This window comes from Triturus cristatus, chromosome 9 (genome assembly GCF_964204655.1).
Source record: "Triturus cristatus chromosome 9, aTriCri1.1, whole genome shotgun sequence".
NCBI lineage: Eukaryota > Metazoa > Chordata > Amphibia > Caudata > Salamandridae > Triturus > Triturus cristatus.
The window spans coordinates 365745913-365763097 of NC_140592.1; the positions used below are offsets into that span (position 1 = coordinate 365745913).

At 42.8% G+C, this 17185-nt stretch overlaps 1 protein-coding gene and 1 long non-coding RNA gene across 5 annotated transcripts in view; one reads left to right on the forward strand and one right to left on the reverse strand.

The window, feature by feature from the left end:
• Positions 1-17185, forward strand: part of TEX264 (testis expressed 264, ER-phagy receptor) — a 570054-nt gene that overhangs the window by 433045 nt on the left and 119824 nt on the right. For both annotated transcript variants that reach the window (XM_085625159.1, XM_085625160.1), the window contains one exon: positions 10904-11066. In XM_085625159.1, coding sequence (XP_085481285.1) covers positions 10904-11066 — 163 coding nt within the window. The remainder of the gene's footprint in view (positions 1-10903; positions 11067-17185) is intronic.
• LOC146797953 (uncharacterized) overlaps positions 1-17185 on the reverse strand; it is a 242856-nt gene that overhangs the window by 99396 nt on the left and 126275 nt on the right. The gene's annotated exons all lie outside the window — the stretch shown is intronic.

The following is a 17185-nucleotide window of genomic DNA, read 5'->3' on the forward strand; positions in this document are numbered from 1 at the left end:
CCCACCAGGATTAATCTTGGTTATGCCCGCCCCGGTATGCGATGGTTTTCATAAAGGTTGGTATGCTTAAACATTCCCTCTGCTTACATTGTGTTCCTCTTTAGACTGAAGAAGATACCATTGTAATTTGCGTCAAGCTTTGTGTACTGTTTATGAGGTTGCAAGCATGGTGTTTCATGGCATATGTTTATACCCCTTCAGGATCGGATGGGTCAGAGCAAGACTGAAGATAATGTTTCTCGTGTTCCGTCACAGGAAGAAAGAGGAGGCAGCAACAGAGACAAAGGACTATTGTGGGGTCTCTGACAGCTGATTGGACGTCATTTTATTGTTGACTTCTTCCCAGGTTTTGTGGAAAATGAAGTCTTTACCGTTGTTAATATGGCTGCTGATAATAAAAAGTGAAGAAAGTGGAGCATAATCCTCATCTGCGTGTTCTTAATAGAACTGAATTAATATAGCTAGGAAAATTTTCATTCAACCGCCTTAATAATGGTTAATGCTCCTGACTTTCACAACAAAGATTTCAAAGAGAATCTCGGAGAGTCTCCCCAATGTTTAGAGCGACTCATGTAAATAGAATATATGATAATGTTTTGTTACAAAAGCAACAGGCAAATAACTTGTTCTCTCAAGGTTTTTACCCATGGTTGTCTTGTACCAAATACATGTCAAGACTGTCAAGAGGGTTTTGTCACCAGTGAATTCCTTAATTCAGCAGTGCAACATTAGGCTAATGAAAGGTATGCCAGTGGCTCTCATTTTTCATTTAGTTAATTTCTTACTTATAAGGATAGTCTGCAAGATTCCTAGATGGGTATTTCCCTAAATTGACTTTGTGACATGGAAACATTGCTTTGGTAGGACCCAAGGCATAATTAGTTAGCAATCTTAGATTCATTTTAGATATCAACTAAGTAGGTTTGTGGTCAAAGAAGACAAACCCTAGAATGCTACACAAAGAGGAAACATGTTACCTTTTTGAGTTCTATATAAACAGGCAATTTGGATGCTAATAGACTTGTAATTACAACAAAGCAAATCTCAGGCAAAATTACTCACTGGGTTTGATTTAGGCAATGCAAGTAGGGCTTTTAGGCCAGTAGTATCTGATTAATTTAGATTGTCTGAGTACTGAAGTCGGGCATGGACAGCATACCTGATATTAAGTTTGCCTCATATGCCAGAAAGGCTTTTGGCAAACTCCAGCAGTGTTTGCAGTTCTTTAGCGATGCAATAGTTCTCATTGCCATAGACCATCAGTTTAATGTGAGTGAGCAAATGTTTCACATGTTCCATAGCCTCATCCCAAAAATAAATCTTCATCTCTTTCTTCTTCCCAAACACTGTTATCCCTCTAATTTTACCTAAATGACTGGTCAAAGTTATTCACATTGTGAGTTTTAAGCCCATCCACTGGAACCTGCAGAAGGATTGCATAGTAACACGTCATGTGCATTCAAACGGATTTCTATAGACTGTAATGGATGGAATGAGATTATTTTACTCCAGGCTGAGGCTAAATCTATACCATGCATATTGAAAATAATTTCAAAAAAGGATACATCCCTGATTTTCTTTTCTTGTTGTACCAGTAGTGGTACACTGAAGGTGAACAAACTTTGACCCATATCTATAAATGTAAATGTTCATGAAAAGATAATAGCACTGGGACATTGCCTCATGTAGAACCTTTACTCCATATCTCTGTTACCAAAGTCAGCACTGCAGCAATATCATGTGTGGTTTTGGATAGTATGTCCCTACTGCCATGGCAATCTGTGAAACTAAAGAACTCAAAACTGATACCAAAGCTCTAAAATGGTTTGCTCTGAAGGATTGGATCGTCTGCCAGAGGAAGAGGATGTTGCATTTTTTTAGCTTTCAATAATTTGTTTTTTCTGTTACCTATAAATAATACTTTTTAAATTTGCTTTTATGTTTGCAGTGCTCTCCAAATATCAGGCTTGACTATAACCCAGTGTTAAATACTTTATCCGCCTCTGAAGGATAAATGGATGAGTGGGTCCGCCAGGATTTGAATTTGTGATTTGCAAGTAGCAGCAAATGTCAGCAGCAAGCCCTTAAATTGATTAACGATTTTGCCACCTAATTGCATGTTATTCCCAGCTCGCCTTCAGAATTTTTGAGAGTTTGTATATGTGATTTATAAATATTGGGCACTCCATACTCAATCTAGTGCTGATCCAAGCATCCAATGAAACTTGAAATACCAATTTACACAATTCCCTACTACTCTTAGAAGCAATCTTTTTTCAGCACTTTTGAGATTTCATTTGTGATTTTATTAGGCATTGGTTCCCCAGCAATGCATCATTCATAAAAAATCCAATTGTTTATTAAAAAGATAAACACATTTTAATACATTTATATAAATAGTTGCAAACATTGACAGGCAGGACAATGCAATAGTTCTAGCACATTCAAAATTAAAAAATATATATGTAATACCAGATTTAAAGCTAAATACATAAGTTGAAAGGGTATTTACCATGGACTGAAAACATGTACATGGTTAAATCCCGAATTGCACAGTTCCATTAGGAACAAGGGTCTGTCTAGACCTGTCTAGAGCAACACCTAGATTTCAGCTACGTATTATGCCCAGTCGACAGTCATTCAGATTTAAAATTCACGTAGAACCTCCTTGCTACTTGGTCAAGTTTGGCTTTTAAGTAAGAGTGCAGTTGATCATGCACTGAAAATGGTGCCGACTTGGTACACATGCTCTGGAGCTGTGCCTTGGTGGCCGCCTACTGGAGTGAAGTGGCAACAATATTACACACTTGTACTGGTCAAACGCTATCTTTCGATTGACCAACCTACTTGCTACAAAACTTCTGCAGGACACCTAGCACGAAGGTCACTTCCAGATTTTTTAGACCTGGGATTGATAGTGGCTACCCGGCTGATTACTGAAAAATGGAAAGCGCCAGACCCTCCCAGGATAATAGCCTGGCGGCACTCAATGCTCGCGTGGGTAAAACCTTAAAGCCTAGCCATTCGACGTGAAGAAACTCTAGGGTTGCGTAAGATTCCCATCGCAGCATGCTGGGACACTCTCTATACTGAGCTCCAACTCAGTGCAGACGTGACAAACTGGGACTCCACTGATGCACACTCTGTGGGTAATTAATACGCTTGTGAGTTGGGTAATGTATGCCCCACAACACTTTTGGCTAGCAGAGTACAAGCTGCTTATATGAATATACCAACGCACTCTTCAGAGGTGAAGGGGTAGCTGGTAGCCAATGGATCTGAGAACACCAAACGAATTCAAACCTGAAAACGGTGGGGCACCATGGGCTGAGCAACTGTTACACATGTTTATTTGTTCCTTTGGTTAGTTTATGTAATCCCCCCTTCATCTCTTTCCCTTCTCTCTCTATTTTATTGACACCGCCTAGCCATCTACAAGTACCGGTGTTACCACCAGGTCTTTATGCTAATACATGTAAAGGCAAACAGTAATAGACATATAATAACGTATATGATTTACAAGACAACTAGACCTGTATGATCATAATTATTGTCCTGCTTCTATGTTCCCCGTCTCTTCTCTTGGTCGATTAATGGATGTGAAGTATGTCTGCACTCAAAAATCTGTAGCTCATACTGTTTCTACTGTCCAGATGATGCAACTGGAACATACGTCCATACATGTACTGTATACATGTTATCAACCACAAGTCCGGTACTGCTTGCATGCACGTATTGTTTGTATTGGAAACATAAAATCAATAAAAGAGATTTGCGAAAAAAGAGTGCAATTGATCATCTGGCATGGTTAAACAACATCCTTCTTAATTATCCCTTTTCACATGTGAATTTTTGGGATTATATCCCTACTTAATAGCTTGAATGTTGGTGGGTCTTCAGCTCTGTCGTTTCTATGGTGCAGTCTGCCACAATTATGATCTTGTAGCACTGTCTTGGGTGCCCCAGATAACGATTTTGGGGTGTCCCTTGCAGTCCAGAGTCCCAGTCATCCTGTGATGATATGATCTAAGTATTGTATTTTGGTCTCTGATTGAGTGGCGATGCCATGATCAGTGTGTTCAGTCAGCTGTGGTGTGTTAATTTGGTGGCCTAAAGCTCTTATTGGGGTATTTAACAGTTAATTACACATCTCCTGGGCATTCACTGTGTACTCGCCCCATGATTAAAGATCGTTTGTGGCTGGTGTTGCTGTTGCTGGACGTTTGGATGTTTTCTTGTGTGGTTTGTCTTGTGGCAAGTGATGAGAAATTCAAAAGCCACTTGAGGGCTTATCAACGCTGTTTTGAATGTGCGTGGGATCCGGATCTAAAGTGTATGTGTGCTTGGGTCCATGACAAGAGTCCAAATAAGATCATGACTGAAACTGTACCCAGACATGCACACTGTGCATGCCAGGGAGAGACAGCTAATGGTAAGTTACTGCCCTGCCAGAGCTAGACTGATCAAGCTTATATCAATCAGCCTACAGCCCTACTGCCCTCACCCCTACAGGCAAGCCCAGTCCTGTAGGTTAGATCCCAGGAACCCTTGCACGGCTGTGTCGAAATACTTCGAAGTGCTCCTTCACTCCTTAAACTTCTAAGCAGGTAGTTTCACTTTTATTTTAGCTAAGAAACACAAAAAGCTTAGCAAAGGGCAAGCAGTTTTGTGGTGAAAAAGACTCATGCTGCTACCGTTGGTATGGCCAAGACATGGACATTGCATGGATGTAGAAGGCGGCTATTTTCGATATTAGCATTGCTGTTTATTCTCTGAGAGGTTTAGAGCACTAGCCTTGCAAAAAAAATATATATATATGTTCTAGTAATGGTAACTATAGCAACTATTTTTGCTTTATTATTTGAGGCAATTCTTCAATAAATCATTTTCTAAACACAGGTTGAGTGTTTAAGGTGTGAATAACTTCTAGGAGGTGCATTTTCAATTCCCTAAAAAAACCTCCAATGTCCTCTAATATGTTACTACCTCTGGATTGTGGAATTCCCAATCATACTGTCAAGTATCCTTGGTACACGTTCTTTCAGTTCTGTGCCCCCAAGCAATCATAAAAATCATAAAAAATCACCCGCATTATAACGTTAGTAGTATAGCTTTCATGATCAACAGGAAAAATACATATTCTACACAGATCGCGTTTTTCACTATTAAGAAAACTCACATTTTTACATCAGAGAAATGTATGATCTAAATTTGACTTCAGTCCTAGCACAGGATGTTTATTTTACAAACAAATTTTAACTTTTGGTTTAAAACATGGATTCATTCTAGCATGTATGGTAGCTTATGCTTTTATCTGACTTTTGTGGCTATCGGTAGTTACATGTCCTATATTCGAATCACGAGTCGCAAATGAATCAATGTCCTTTATTGTTAACTTTGATTATTATGTTAAATACAGACCTCTCCAACTGCAATCAGATTTCACTGACTGAGACTGCCATGCTTTTCTGTGTCCTGCAGCGGGTTAACTAAAGACTTATCAACTGCACCCTTCATACTGTAAGGAGTCAGATGCAGGTCATATGCAAGATCAGAGCCCTACTAAGGGTCAAATGAAAGTCCCGCGCTCTTCTGCTTTGGCCGTGTTCAATTGGCCGCAGCCAGTTCCAGACAACTGACATCCCTGCGACGCAGAATTAATGAAAATCTGCATTTTATCGGAACCCAAGGACCTCCCAAGGGAGTGATGCTTAACATTAAACATACAATTATTCATGGGACTGCTCAGAATTTGCCTTTGCCTTGCAAATCAGTTTAGGGAAAGAAGCCAAGATCAATAAGTTCCAATACACAAGGGAATCAAAGAACAAAAAAGCAGGATGATGGCTTTGAAAAGCCTACCTTTGTTGAAAAATGGGTATGTTGCACATGGCTAGCTTCTGCTGAATGTGATCAGAGGGTTCCTGATTGAAGTGGATTAAACCGTGAGCCGGATTGTGGAATCTAGGCTAATTGACGAAGAACAATATGCTCCAATAATTTTGAAAGGGGCGATGAGAACTATCTGGGTTAATAATAGAAGGTTTGCCGAGGACATGAGTAGGGTGGTTTGCTGTATAGGAATGACGGGAAGTGCCAGAAGAAGAAAGCTAATATCCAAAAGAATTGAAGAGCAGTGCATTGGCATGGAATAATGCAAAGTGCCCGGGCTTTCGGCAGTCATGGAGCAACAGGATTGCGCTCAGATGCTGTAGAGTGGACATTAACTCATTCAGGCTCATTGGAATGCTGCAGAGATTGGATTTAGCATTAAATTAGAGGAACATAACAGACTCCTCCAAAAACTGGATAACCTTTATTATGGCAGACACTTAATATAAAACAAAATATAAAACATTCCCTCACATAATCTCCAACTCAAAATGTTATTAATATGTTTGTTCTCTTTCTCTGTACTGATATTTTCGGTTTCTCATTCACCCTTACTAGCGCAGGTAATGTTTGCTGCCATTGGGCCCATTTGAAATTTGTTTGACTATGAAGTGTTCATCCCTGGCCTTTCACTGGATTACCATCACTCACTTTTTGCTAACTGTTAATACTAGGTGCTATCGCTCACTCGTACTCAGGGAGACAATACTATATACCCATCCTCACCTGTTAATAGTGTTTTTTTTCTTACTGAGATACATAATGCTAGGCACACTTGCCTGGCCTTTTTCTGTACCATTTAATTGATGAATGTTTGATTCCGTTCCATACAGAAACTGTAAGGGCTTGGCGATGGGCCAAAAGTTGGCTTTTTATTGACTGAAAACAACGAGGGGAAAGGCCACTTTTAGAATGAAATATAATTTGGCTTGGAAAGTGTATGCCTCCCTGTTTGGGTCTTAAAGAATACCTTCTGTGGGAAGGATCTTTTTGGTTTTGAAATTTCAGGTAGGACATCTCTGTCGATTATACCTGGTTCAATTAATAGAAGCTTGAAGTAAGCACTACATTATTGTGGGACATCTTGAGATAAATAAAATCTACTGATATTAAATATGAGATAATGGAAGAGAAAAGGCAAGATGATGTAAAGTGTGCTAATTGCCGATTTCAATTTTATGCCAATTTGCTGTTGACCATTGCCAGGAAAGGCAAAGTAGAGCATTTGCTTTGACGGGACAGGTCCCTTTGAAGTTAATTCATTTCCTGCACTCACCCCAACTGGTCTTCCTGCCAGGGGAAGAAAACTTCTCCCTACCTCCAAACCATTGTCTCTGCTCTGTGAGAAGTTATCTCACGCCTAATTCTGACCACGTACAGGCTAGGCAGTTGCTGGAGATCCTCCAGCAGCTTTTGGGAGGGTAAAGGTAACTTTCTAAAAGTTAAATTTCTCTTATAGAATTAAAATTCCAACTTTATCATTAGATAGTCTTTGAATGGAGCCTGCAGCAGTTATAGAATGAAGTGTATAATCCATACTTTGACTTTTTCAATCTACCAGTTATAGCCTGATCAATGACAACGTCGTTTTGAACCTACTCACTGGAGAACCTGCCTTTCCAATGTCACACATGTCCCACTCTTCAGCATTATACACTCTGCATTGTAAGCAGTAAGGTGTGCGTTTGGGTGACTAATTTAATATTTAGCATCATATTTTCTTACCAGCCAAAAAGGTGATTATAATATGTCTGGTTAGCAGGATTAAAGCTGCTGCTGTCAGGCTACACTCAGAGTAGTCCTGAAGCCATCTTTTCACTACCACTATGGTGGATGGCACAAAAGATGCTGCAGTCCTGAAGTGGCATTTAATTTTTCTTGCCAGGGTTTTATTGCTACACCATATACTTTGGCCTATAGGAAAGTTAAATGTGTCAGTCATGTTTTAAGTCATTTGTGACATGTTTTAAGTGTCAGGGCACATACTGGATAGTGGTGCCCCAGTGTTAGATTTCAAGATTACCAGTAATTGTGTCACAATAAAAATGAAAAACTGGGGGTGATTATCTAAAAAGGGGTAACATTGCAATACATGTATTCATTCTCCTCTTCTCCTTTCTAATTCTTGCCCAGTGATCTAAGAAACAACACAGTTACAATATTCATGAATATGCACTTTTCTAGGATGCATGAATCGTTTATGGCATATGTAAATGCTTTGTATCCATCAGATTGGAGCTGTGCATTTTTCCAACACCTGATTTCCCAGTATGGTTTTAGTGCATACCTATTACATTGTCTGTTTAGTCAGGGCGTAAACTGACGTCTTCTGTTGGCTTCTTGTTGCTGGGATACTTATTCTGCGGCGATTGTGCTACTTATATACTATAAATAATTAAAATCAAGTTGCATTCAAATCTGAAAGACATCAGTTACAACACCAACTATTTATCTAACATAACAGTGGCATTCATTTTGCACATTCACATGCCATGTCCTAATCTTATGAGCTCACCTTGACCCTGTGAAACATGCTGGTAACCTGTCTTTTATATCAATTGGGACGACACAGGCCCTTTTCAGCAGTGCACAGATACAGGAGTAGACAGTCCCAGTACCTCGTATTTATTTCAAACACTACTTCTAGGAAATGGTTCTCTTCCCACCTGCAATTCCCCAGTCGTGCATAAATTGACAACAAGTGCAAAAACAACAATTGATGGACAGAATGCAGAACAATGTCATACATTCACCCCAGTACAGAGATCTGGGCCTAAATCCATCGTTTTTTTGCTCACCATGCCATTCCAGTTTGAACCCAGCCATATGCAAATCAGTCTTGACCCTGTGCCCTATGGGAACAGTCCAGCCCGAACTGCCAAGCCAGGTCCTCCCTGGACTGGAAACAAGCATCCTAGGACCGGTTTCGGGCTTTCAGCCCTCGTCAGCCAGGATAGCTTGATTCCAGTGGCATGGAGAGCAAGGGACTCACGTCTGAGCATACCCTTCCCACTCGGGGTGACAAATGCAAAAACAACAATTGATGGACAGAATGCAGAACAATGTCATACATTCACCCCAGTACAGAGATCTGGGCCTAAATCCATCGTTTTTTTGCTCACCATGCCATTCCAGTTTGAACCCAGCCATATGCAAATCAGTCTTGACCCTGTGCCCCATGGGAACAGTCCAGCCCGAACTGCCAAGCCAGGTCCTCCCTGGACTGGAAACAAGCATCCTAGGACCGGTTTTGGGCTTTCAGCCCTCGTCAGCCAGGATAGCTTGATTCCAGTGGCATGGAGAGCAAGGGACTCACGTCTGAGCATACCCTTCCCACTCGGGGTGACAAATGCAAAAACAACAATTGATGGACAGAATGCAGAACAATGTCATACATTCACCCCAGTACAGAGATCTGGGCCTAAATCCATCGTGGCAGAGTGGGCTAAAGAATGGTGATGGATCAAACCCAGATCTGTTGACTGGGTGTGAGTGTTTGATGGGTTCTGATGCTCCGTCCATCACCACCCCCTTTTGTACGCTTTGTTTGCCATAAGTTGGCAGGGTATGCTCAGACGTGAGTCCCTTGCTCACTTTGCCACTGGATTCAAGCAAGCCTGGCTGAAGACGGCTGAAATGCCAGAAACCGGTCCTAGGAAGCTTGTTTCCGGTCCAGGGAAGGCATGGCTTGGCAGTTCGGGCTGGACTGTTCCCAAGAGGCACAGGGTCAGACTGATTTGCATATGGCCATGTCTGAACTGGGGTGGCAGAGTGGGCTAAAGAATGGTGATGGATCAAACCCAGATCTGTTGACTGGGTGTGAGTGTTTGATGGGTTCTGATGCTCCGTCCATCACCACCCCCTTTTGTACGCTTTGTTTGCCATAAGTTGGCAGGGTATGCTCAGACGTGAGTCCCTTGCTCACTTTGCCACTGGATTCAAGCAAGCCTGGCTGAAGACGGCTGAAATGCCAGAAACCGGTCCTAGGAAGCTTGTTTCCGGTCCAGGGAAGGCATGGCTTGGCAGTTCGGGCTGGACTGTTCCCAAGAGGCACAGGGTCAGACTGATTTGCATATGGCCATGTCTGAACTGGGGTGGCAGAGTGGGCTAAAGAATGGTGATGGATCAAACCCAGATCTGTTGACTGGGTGTGAGTGTTTGATGGGTTCTGATGCTCCGTCCATCACCACCCCCTTTTGTACGCTAAATTGACAACAAGGTCATAATTGTTGTGTAGCTGAGTTTTGAAATCTACAGGTATCAGTTTTTAAATCAGTTGTAATGATTATGTCTGCAACTTGAAGCAGTCCAGATGTTTGAATATGACAAAGGGTAGTAGTACTCATGAATTGTGATGACTGTGAGCACCATCTCATACTTCTTGCAGGTCAGTCTAATCCCACTACCTCCCTGAGCTATTGTTTTCATGCTTATGCCTTTTCTCAGAGCTCCATTATATTCATAGCATTATGTCTTTTTAGCATTATAGCTCTAGGGCAGTGCTTCAAATGGGCCGGTACTGTCCGGTACAGAGTACCAGCACTTTTTTATTTTGAGAGGGAGAGTACCGGCACTTCTCAAGAGAAATGCTATACTTTTAATTGGAGAGTACCGGCACTTCTCAGAAACAAGCAGGTACTGTGCTACGGAGTACCCGCACTTCTATTTTTCCATTTCAACCACTGCTCTAGGGGATGAGGGAGATAGTCCTAAATTGCGGCTACTGTGCATTGGACTTTTCTATGGATCCCCTCTGAGCTTCTTACTCAGTTTCCTGTTCCCAAACTTGGTGTCTCACTCAACCATTAAGATTCCTAGCTCACTTGCACCCTTAAGAGTACCCCGAATACGTAATATTTAGAAGTACTGGCAAGTTCATCCAACTAATGTTCCTGAAGCAATCTTTGGAAAGCAGGCTTGAAGACTAGCATGAGGCTGCTAGATTGTGGTGAAGTGCTTTATAAATTGTAAGTGAATGGTTTTCTGAGTACCTTTCTGCTTTCTTTTTCAGGAGCGGAAACTCTGTGCTCACCCTTACATTGAGATCTACAAGGGAGCTCTGATCCAGTTTGTGTGCCCGCTCTCCCGCCAGAGTGATTTCTATGTGCCGGAGATGAAAGCGTTGTTGAAAAAGCTCCGCGAGGAGGAGGAGGAAGCTGGAATAGTTGGCACAGGTGAGTCAGTTGTAATTGTTTACTCGCTATTCCTTCTAATGACCTCTAGCTCTGATCCCAACTTAATTTTAAGGTGATTGTACCCCACTTAACTTTTTCTAATGCACATGCAACTGCATCTAGCGTTTGATGGCAGTATGTGGGCATATGAAGCAGCACCTGGTATACGATAACAGTCAATGTGTAAATGAGTTTGTCCTTTGGCATTTGTTGGCAGTAGGTAGGTACACAAGACTATTCTTGACAGCAATATCTTGGCATGCGTGATCGCATTCGACGTATGATAGCAGTGCCGGGGCATACAAGGTTGCAAACAATATATAATGGCATCCCCAGCAAATACATGTTGGCAGTGGCAGGGCATGTGAGGCTACATCTGACATACTAAGTTATCCCTTGGCATAGATGGCTGTCCAAGAGATTATGTTGGCTCGAGCTGGGCATAGTATGACAGTACCTTGGCATAAAATGGCTCCAACTTGGCATAGCTAGTTTCATTTTGAATATGGATGAAGCTGGCAAAACCGTGGATCAGACGGTTGAAATGGAATATTACACTTAGAATAGTTTTGATGTGTTCCTGCAATTTTGCAATAAACATGTTAGACTACTATGGGATTTCCTGAGTGTATGATTTCTTTGATTCTTTAAAGTGGGTAATCTTTCTCAATCTGCCCGAATTCCAGAAAACTGGAGTCATTTTCTAAAGATGCAACTCCCCGTGTCAACCCAAATGGGCATGACAAGGGCCTGATAACAAGAAAATAAGCAAGGTTATGCTGGGGGAGGAGGTATATGATGACAGATGAAGCAGTTAGTGGCGGTGGTGAGAGGCGGTGGTGGTGGATGTTAAAAGGGGGTGCAAGCGTTAGTGAGAAGACAGAATGCACAGGATGACGGTACCTTGACATAAAATACCTCCAACGCGGCATAGCTACTACCAGCTTACATATGGAGGAGGCTGACAAAATGAAAAATTTGTGAAGTAAGAATTTTACCACAGTTTGCTGTTTTTCTTCCTCATCTCAAATTCTTCTCACGTTCTTTCCATGAGCAGAGCCCAACAACTTTTTATTAGGGCCTATTTAGAGTTTCTGCTTAATATCCATTTCTCTACTCAGCATAGTATATGATTTCAACACTTGTGCTTGTGTTTTGCTATTTGGCATATGAGATTTTACTGGTTCCTGTGACAGCTAAACACAGTGGCGGCAGGTAGGGAACAGTGGCAGAGGGAGGTGGGGGGGTTAGAACAAATCAATAAAATACAAAAATGAAACTTACCTGCTGGTCACCGGTCACCAGCTGCCACCACTCCTCTGACGCAGGAACCAGGAAGCACAGAGGCTCCCCTAGCCAATCACAATGCTGCCTTACAGCAGCATTGTGATTGGTCTGAGCGCCGTGGTTCGGCGCTCAGAGAGGGAGTGGTAGGCTGTGCATGTTCTTCACCCAGGCTGTGCAAAACATCTGGTGGAGAACATGCAAAGTGCGCATGACTGTTTGGCCGGCACCAGATGGCCGCCCAAACCGTTATGCTCACTTAAGGTGCAGCAACCCTCCTCCCTCTAGGTCACCGGAGCCCAGCCCCGCCCCGGCCTAACCTAACCTGGCTGCAACTGCAAGCTCAATTCTAAAAATAGAATGATAATAACATTCCGTTTTATCATTTTATTTTTCCTTTGCACTGCTCTTAAAGCGGTGAGGTGACGCTCCTCCGCCTTAGCGGAGGATCCACCACTGGATATACAGCTGAGTCTGCACGAGGAAAAAGTGCTATGTGTCTATGAAGACTTCATAGTGTGTGCAGGTCTTTAGGTGAAGTTAGTATTCCTCACTACTATGGAAGATTCTGAACAACCATCTCTCTATCCATATTGGCACACTCCTACCATGAGTCCCCCACCCACCAGAGCCTATTACGCTACAAACCACTCCGTGTCTTCCGAGGTCAGACCCCTGAGTTTTCTCAAGGAATGGAGGATGGATTCAACCCCATGTTGCTTTTACACTCAGTTCTTTACCTTAATACTGCGGTAAAATATGAGTACTCCCCATTCAGCCTTACCATTAATGCCCCCTTTTAATGGTAAAGACCACGACCACTAACTGCTCGATCTGTCATCATAGCCCTCTCCAGCCAGACACTGACATAACCCTACTTATTTTAACCTTAGCAGTCCCTTGTTATGCCCGTTTGGGTTGACATGAGTAATTGCAGCTGCAGAAAATAGCTCCAGTTTTCTGGCAAGCAGGCAGATGAAAAAAAAACAAATTACCCACAATAAAAAAGTGCGAAAGAAATCATACCTTTGCTCAGGCTTATAAAAGTCTAATATATGTTTGTTGCAAAATCCACGTTTTTAAAAGATAGAATGCATTTGTTAAGCATTGTTTGTAGTCTTTTGTAGAAGTCGTATGCTTGTTTGAAGAAAGATGTCCTAAAATCCCACCTAAACCCAGTGGTGGCTCCTCTGCTACGGAGCGTCACCCACTGCTTCAACTGCAAGCTGAATGCAAAAAATAAAATGATAATAACGTTTGTTATTATAATTTTCTTTTATGCATTCAGTTTGCAGCTGAAGCCAGTCGGGTGAGTCTGGGCTTACCGCTTCACAGGGATATGAGGGGTGGCAGCACCTAAAGTGCGCATGATGCTTTGGCCGGATGTCTTGGGCCGGCCAAAGCGTCATGCACACTGTGCATGTTCTCCTCCCAGGCTGCAATACAGCCTGGGAGGAGAACATGCACAGCCTGCCAGCCCCTGTCTGGGCGCCGAACCACAGCGCTCAGACCAATCACAATGCTGCTAAGGCAGCGTCGTGATTGGTCAGAGGATTTTGGGAGACTGTGTGCTTCCTGCCTAGTGCAGACAGGAGGACAGAAGAAGAAGAGGCAGTGGTCGGCAGTAAAAAGGTAAGTGCTTTTAAATTTTTATTATTTCTCACCTCCGCCCCCCCCCCTTTCCCTGCCCCCCCCTTTCCCTGTTCGGTAGCAGCCGCTACTGCAAATCTCAGAATATCAGGATTGGCTGCAAGCATTTGCTTTCTGGTATTTCCAGCCAACTCCTTATGGGGACCTACGTGTAGTTGACTTTTATGAGGTAAAAACATACCAAATACTATTAAAAATGTAACATGAGAGCTTGAGCTTTCACTAAATTACTAGCAGTAGTTCGGAATAGCATGCTGTTTATTTATTTATTTAATGAGTTTTATATAGCGCTGGCTAGACCCGTAGGTATCAGAGCGCTTTACATTAGGTTACACAATGTTATAGAAAATGATAACAATTACACATTACATCAAAAATAAGCAACACATTGAGAGAGGAAAGAAAGGTGAGACATAAAGAGTGGAGGGGGGAAGAGTGAGGCGGGAGGAGGTGGGAAGAGATGACAGGAGAGACGGAAGAAAGTCTGTCCAAAGACCGACTGGGTAGGTGACGTCCGAGGAAGGAATCCACAGCCCGTCTCCCCTATAGCTAAACCAGGTAGCTCCATCGGGCTTCGGTCAAATAGCTGGGTCTCAACTGACGAGGGAACGTTCACAGAAGAAAGTCCAGTAGATAAACAGGGTGGGGGAATAAGGCAAGGACGGGTGAAGGCAAAGGTCAATAGCTGGAAAGAGGAGAAAAGTAGAGCGGAGAGAGGTAGGAAATAGGGAGAAGGGGGAGGAGGGAGACAAGGTCTGGAGAGACGCAGGAGAGTTTGCCCAAAGACCGGCTGGGTAGGTGATGGCCAAGGAGGGAATCCATAGTCCATCTCCCCTTTAGCTCACGAGGTAGCTCCACTGGGCTTCAGTCAAAATGGCGAGGTCTCAGCTGTCGAGGGAAAGTTCTCAGGGTAAATTTACTGGCGGCTGAGCAGGAACAGGTTCGGGCGAGGGCTGATCAGGATCCGGACGATGACCCATGATTTTGGACCAGGAGAGAAAGAGCATCGTGGAGGGTTTCACTGAGGCGGCCATCTTGAGGTCAGGCAAGGGGAATGAGACCTTGAAGTCCGAATTGGGTCAGTCCCCATTATACTCAATAGCCCAGAAGGAAAAATGGGTGTAAGTTAAGCAGTGGATCGGCAAGGGGACAGAGCCAGGGTCCGAATGTCATCAAGGTTCTGTTTGGTTCAGTTTGGTTCAGCTATATTATTTAAGGACAAGATCAGCAATATGCAAAACCTACAGAGCAGGAATCGGCATACCCTCCCTGTTTTTATATATATATATACATACACACACACAGACAAACACACACACCTCATTAAATGAAATATATCAATATTTTTGAAACAAATGTATTTTGAGTTTTTTAACAACTTCAGTTATTTTAGTGGATATTTTTCTTTGTATTTGCTTTTTGCAATTCGTGCTGTATACTTCGTTTTTTGAAAATGCCCTTTGGTTATTCTAACACATTTGTCAGTACCTCAGCAAAAAAGGAAATGCTGTGATTTTTTTTAACAATATTCTCACTTTCAATGTTTAGATGTTTTGCCGAGGGCCCCTTCCCTCATGGCATAACAACCATCCCCAGACTTTCTTCTGCCTTGCTGGGTCTGAATAAGGAGGTGTAACTTAAAAGTTCTTCGGCACACATAGCTAGGGGGTTCATCTGTTCACCCCCTGCTGTGTAGCATAATTATTTATAAAAATAACAGAACAGCTTCTGTTTAAGCTTCTAATCAACCACAGGGTTGTCTGGCAGCCAGTTCTTAATTTGAGCTGCTGATTGCCTCATCAGACATTTACAGACAGAAAAATCATCAAAAAGGGGGAAAGTAGGAACCTGCAAGAGTGAGGTAAAGGGCCAGGGAGTGTCTGGTAGTGGATTAAGGAGGCTTGAGGTGGATTCAAGACAGGGCAGCCTTACTCTCTGGGGCACTGACATTTAATAACGCAACACGCCAGCTTCCAAACAGAGCTTTGGGCACCGGCACTCATTCTCTTACAAATTAACCCCTGGCAACAGCATTCCAGCAGTCTTTATCTTGTTTTTGTCAGTACGAGTTTCATACTCCATTTGCACAGATACTTTGAGGCATTCCTGTCCATATGACCTCACCATCTGTTGCGAGGCTAAGCCACTCCATTCTTGATGCATTTGCGCCAGACATGCTTATTAAACGGGCTGAATAGGCCTGGTCTGTTAAATTATGTCCTTCCTTTCTGTTTAAAGAAAGTTTTTGAAGTTTTCAAGTGGTTCATTAACAATACGTTCAGTAAAATATTCCCATTTGCACCACTCTCTCCTATCATGTTTGCTTCCTACACCACTTAAGATCAATTCTTTGTTCTTCTCCTTAATTACCCTGGCCATTATCCTGGGTAATATCCAGGGCACCAGGGAATATTACATTGGTACCTACTTCTACAGAGCTGCACAGCCCCTCTCCCCCGTGAAAAGCAGAGGGTAGAAAAACGAAAAATAAGAAAAAAAAGAGGACAGAAAAAGAGCAGAAAAGGCAAAAACAGAGTGCAGAAAAACGTGCAGAAAGGCACAACAGTGGGCAGAAAAACGTCCAGGAAAGGTAAAAGCAGAAGAGGGCAAACGCAGGGGAGAAATACGAGCAGGAAAGGAAAAAAGAGGCAAGAAAGGCAAAATCGAGGCAGACATACGAGCAGGAAAGGCTAAACAGAGGGCAGAACTCATGCATCCTCTCACAGACCTACTCAGAGACTCACGCATCCACTCACAGACACACTCAGATGCTCATGCACTCACTCACAGACCCACTCAGACACTCACACACCCACTCACAGACCCACTCAGACACTCATGCACTCACTCATCAGACTGACTCACAGCCCGATGGAGGCACTCGCAAACCTACTCAGACACTCTGACACCCACTCACAGACCCACTCAGACACACACATCCACTCAGACATCCACTCAGGCACTCACACACCAACTCTCAGACCCACTCAGGCACTCACGCACCCACTCACAGACCTACTGAGACACTCATGCACTCACACGCACTCACTGTCAAAGGTTACAGGTAAGAAATACAATTTTAAAAAACCTTAGAAATTCACTGAAAAAAACAAAGGTTACAGGGAAGTTATACCTAGGCTCAGATTTCACTCGTACAAAATCATAGAAATTCAGCAGTTATAGTT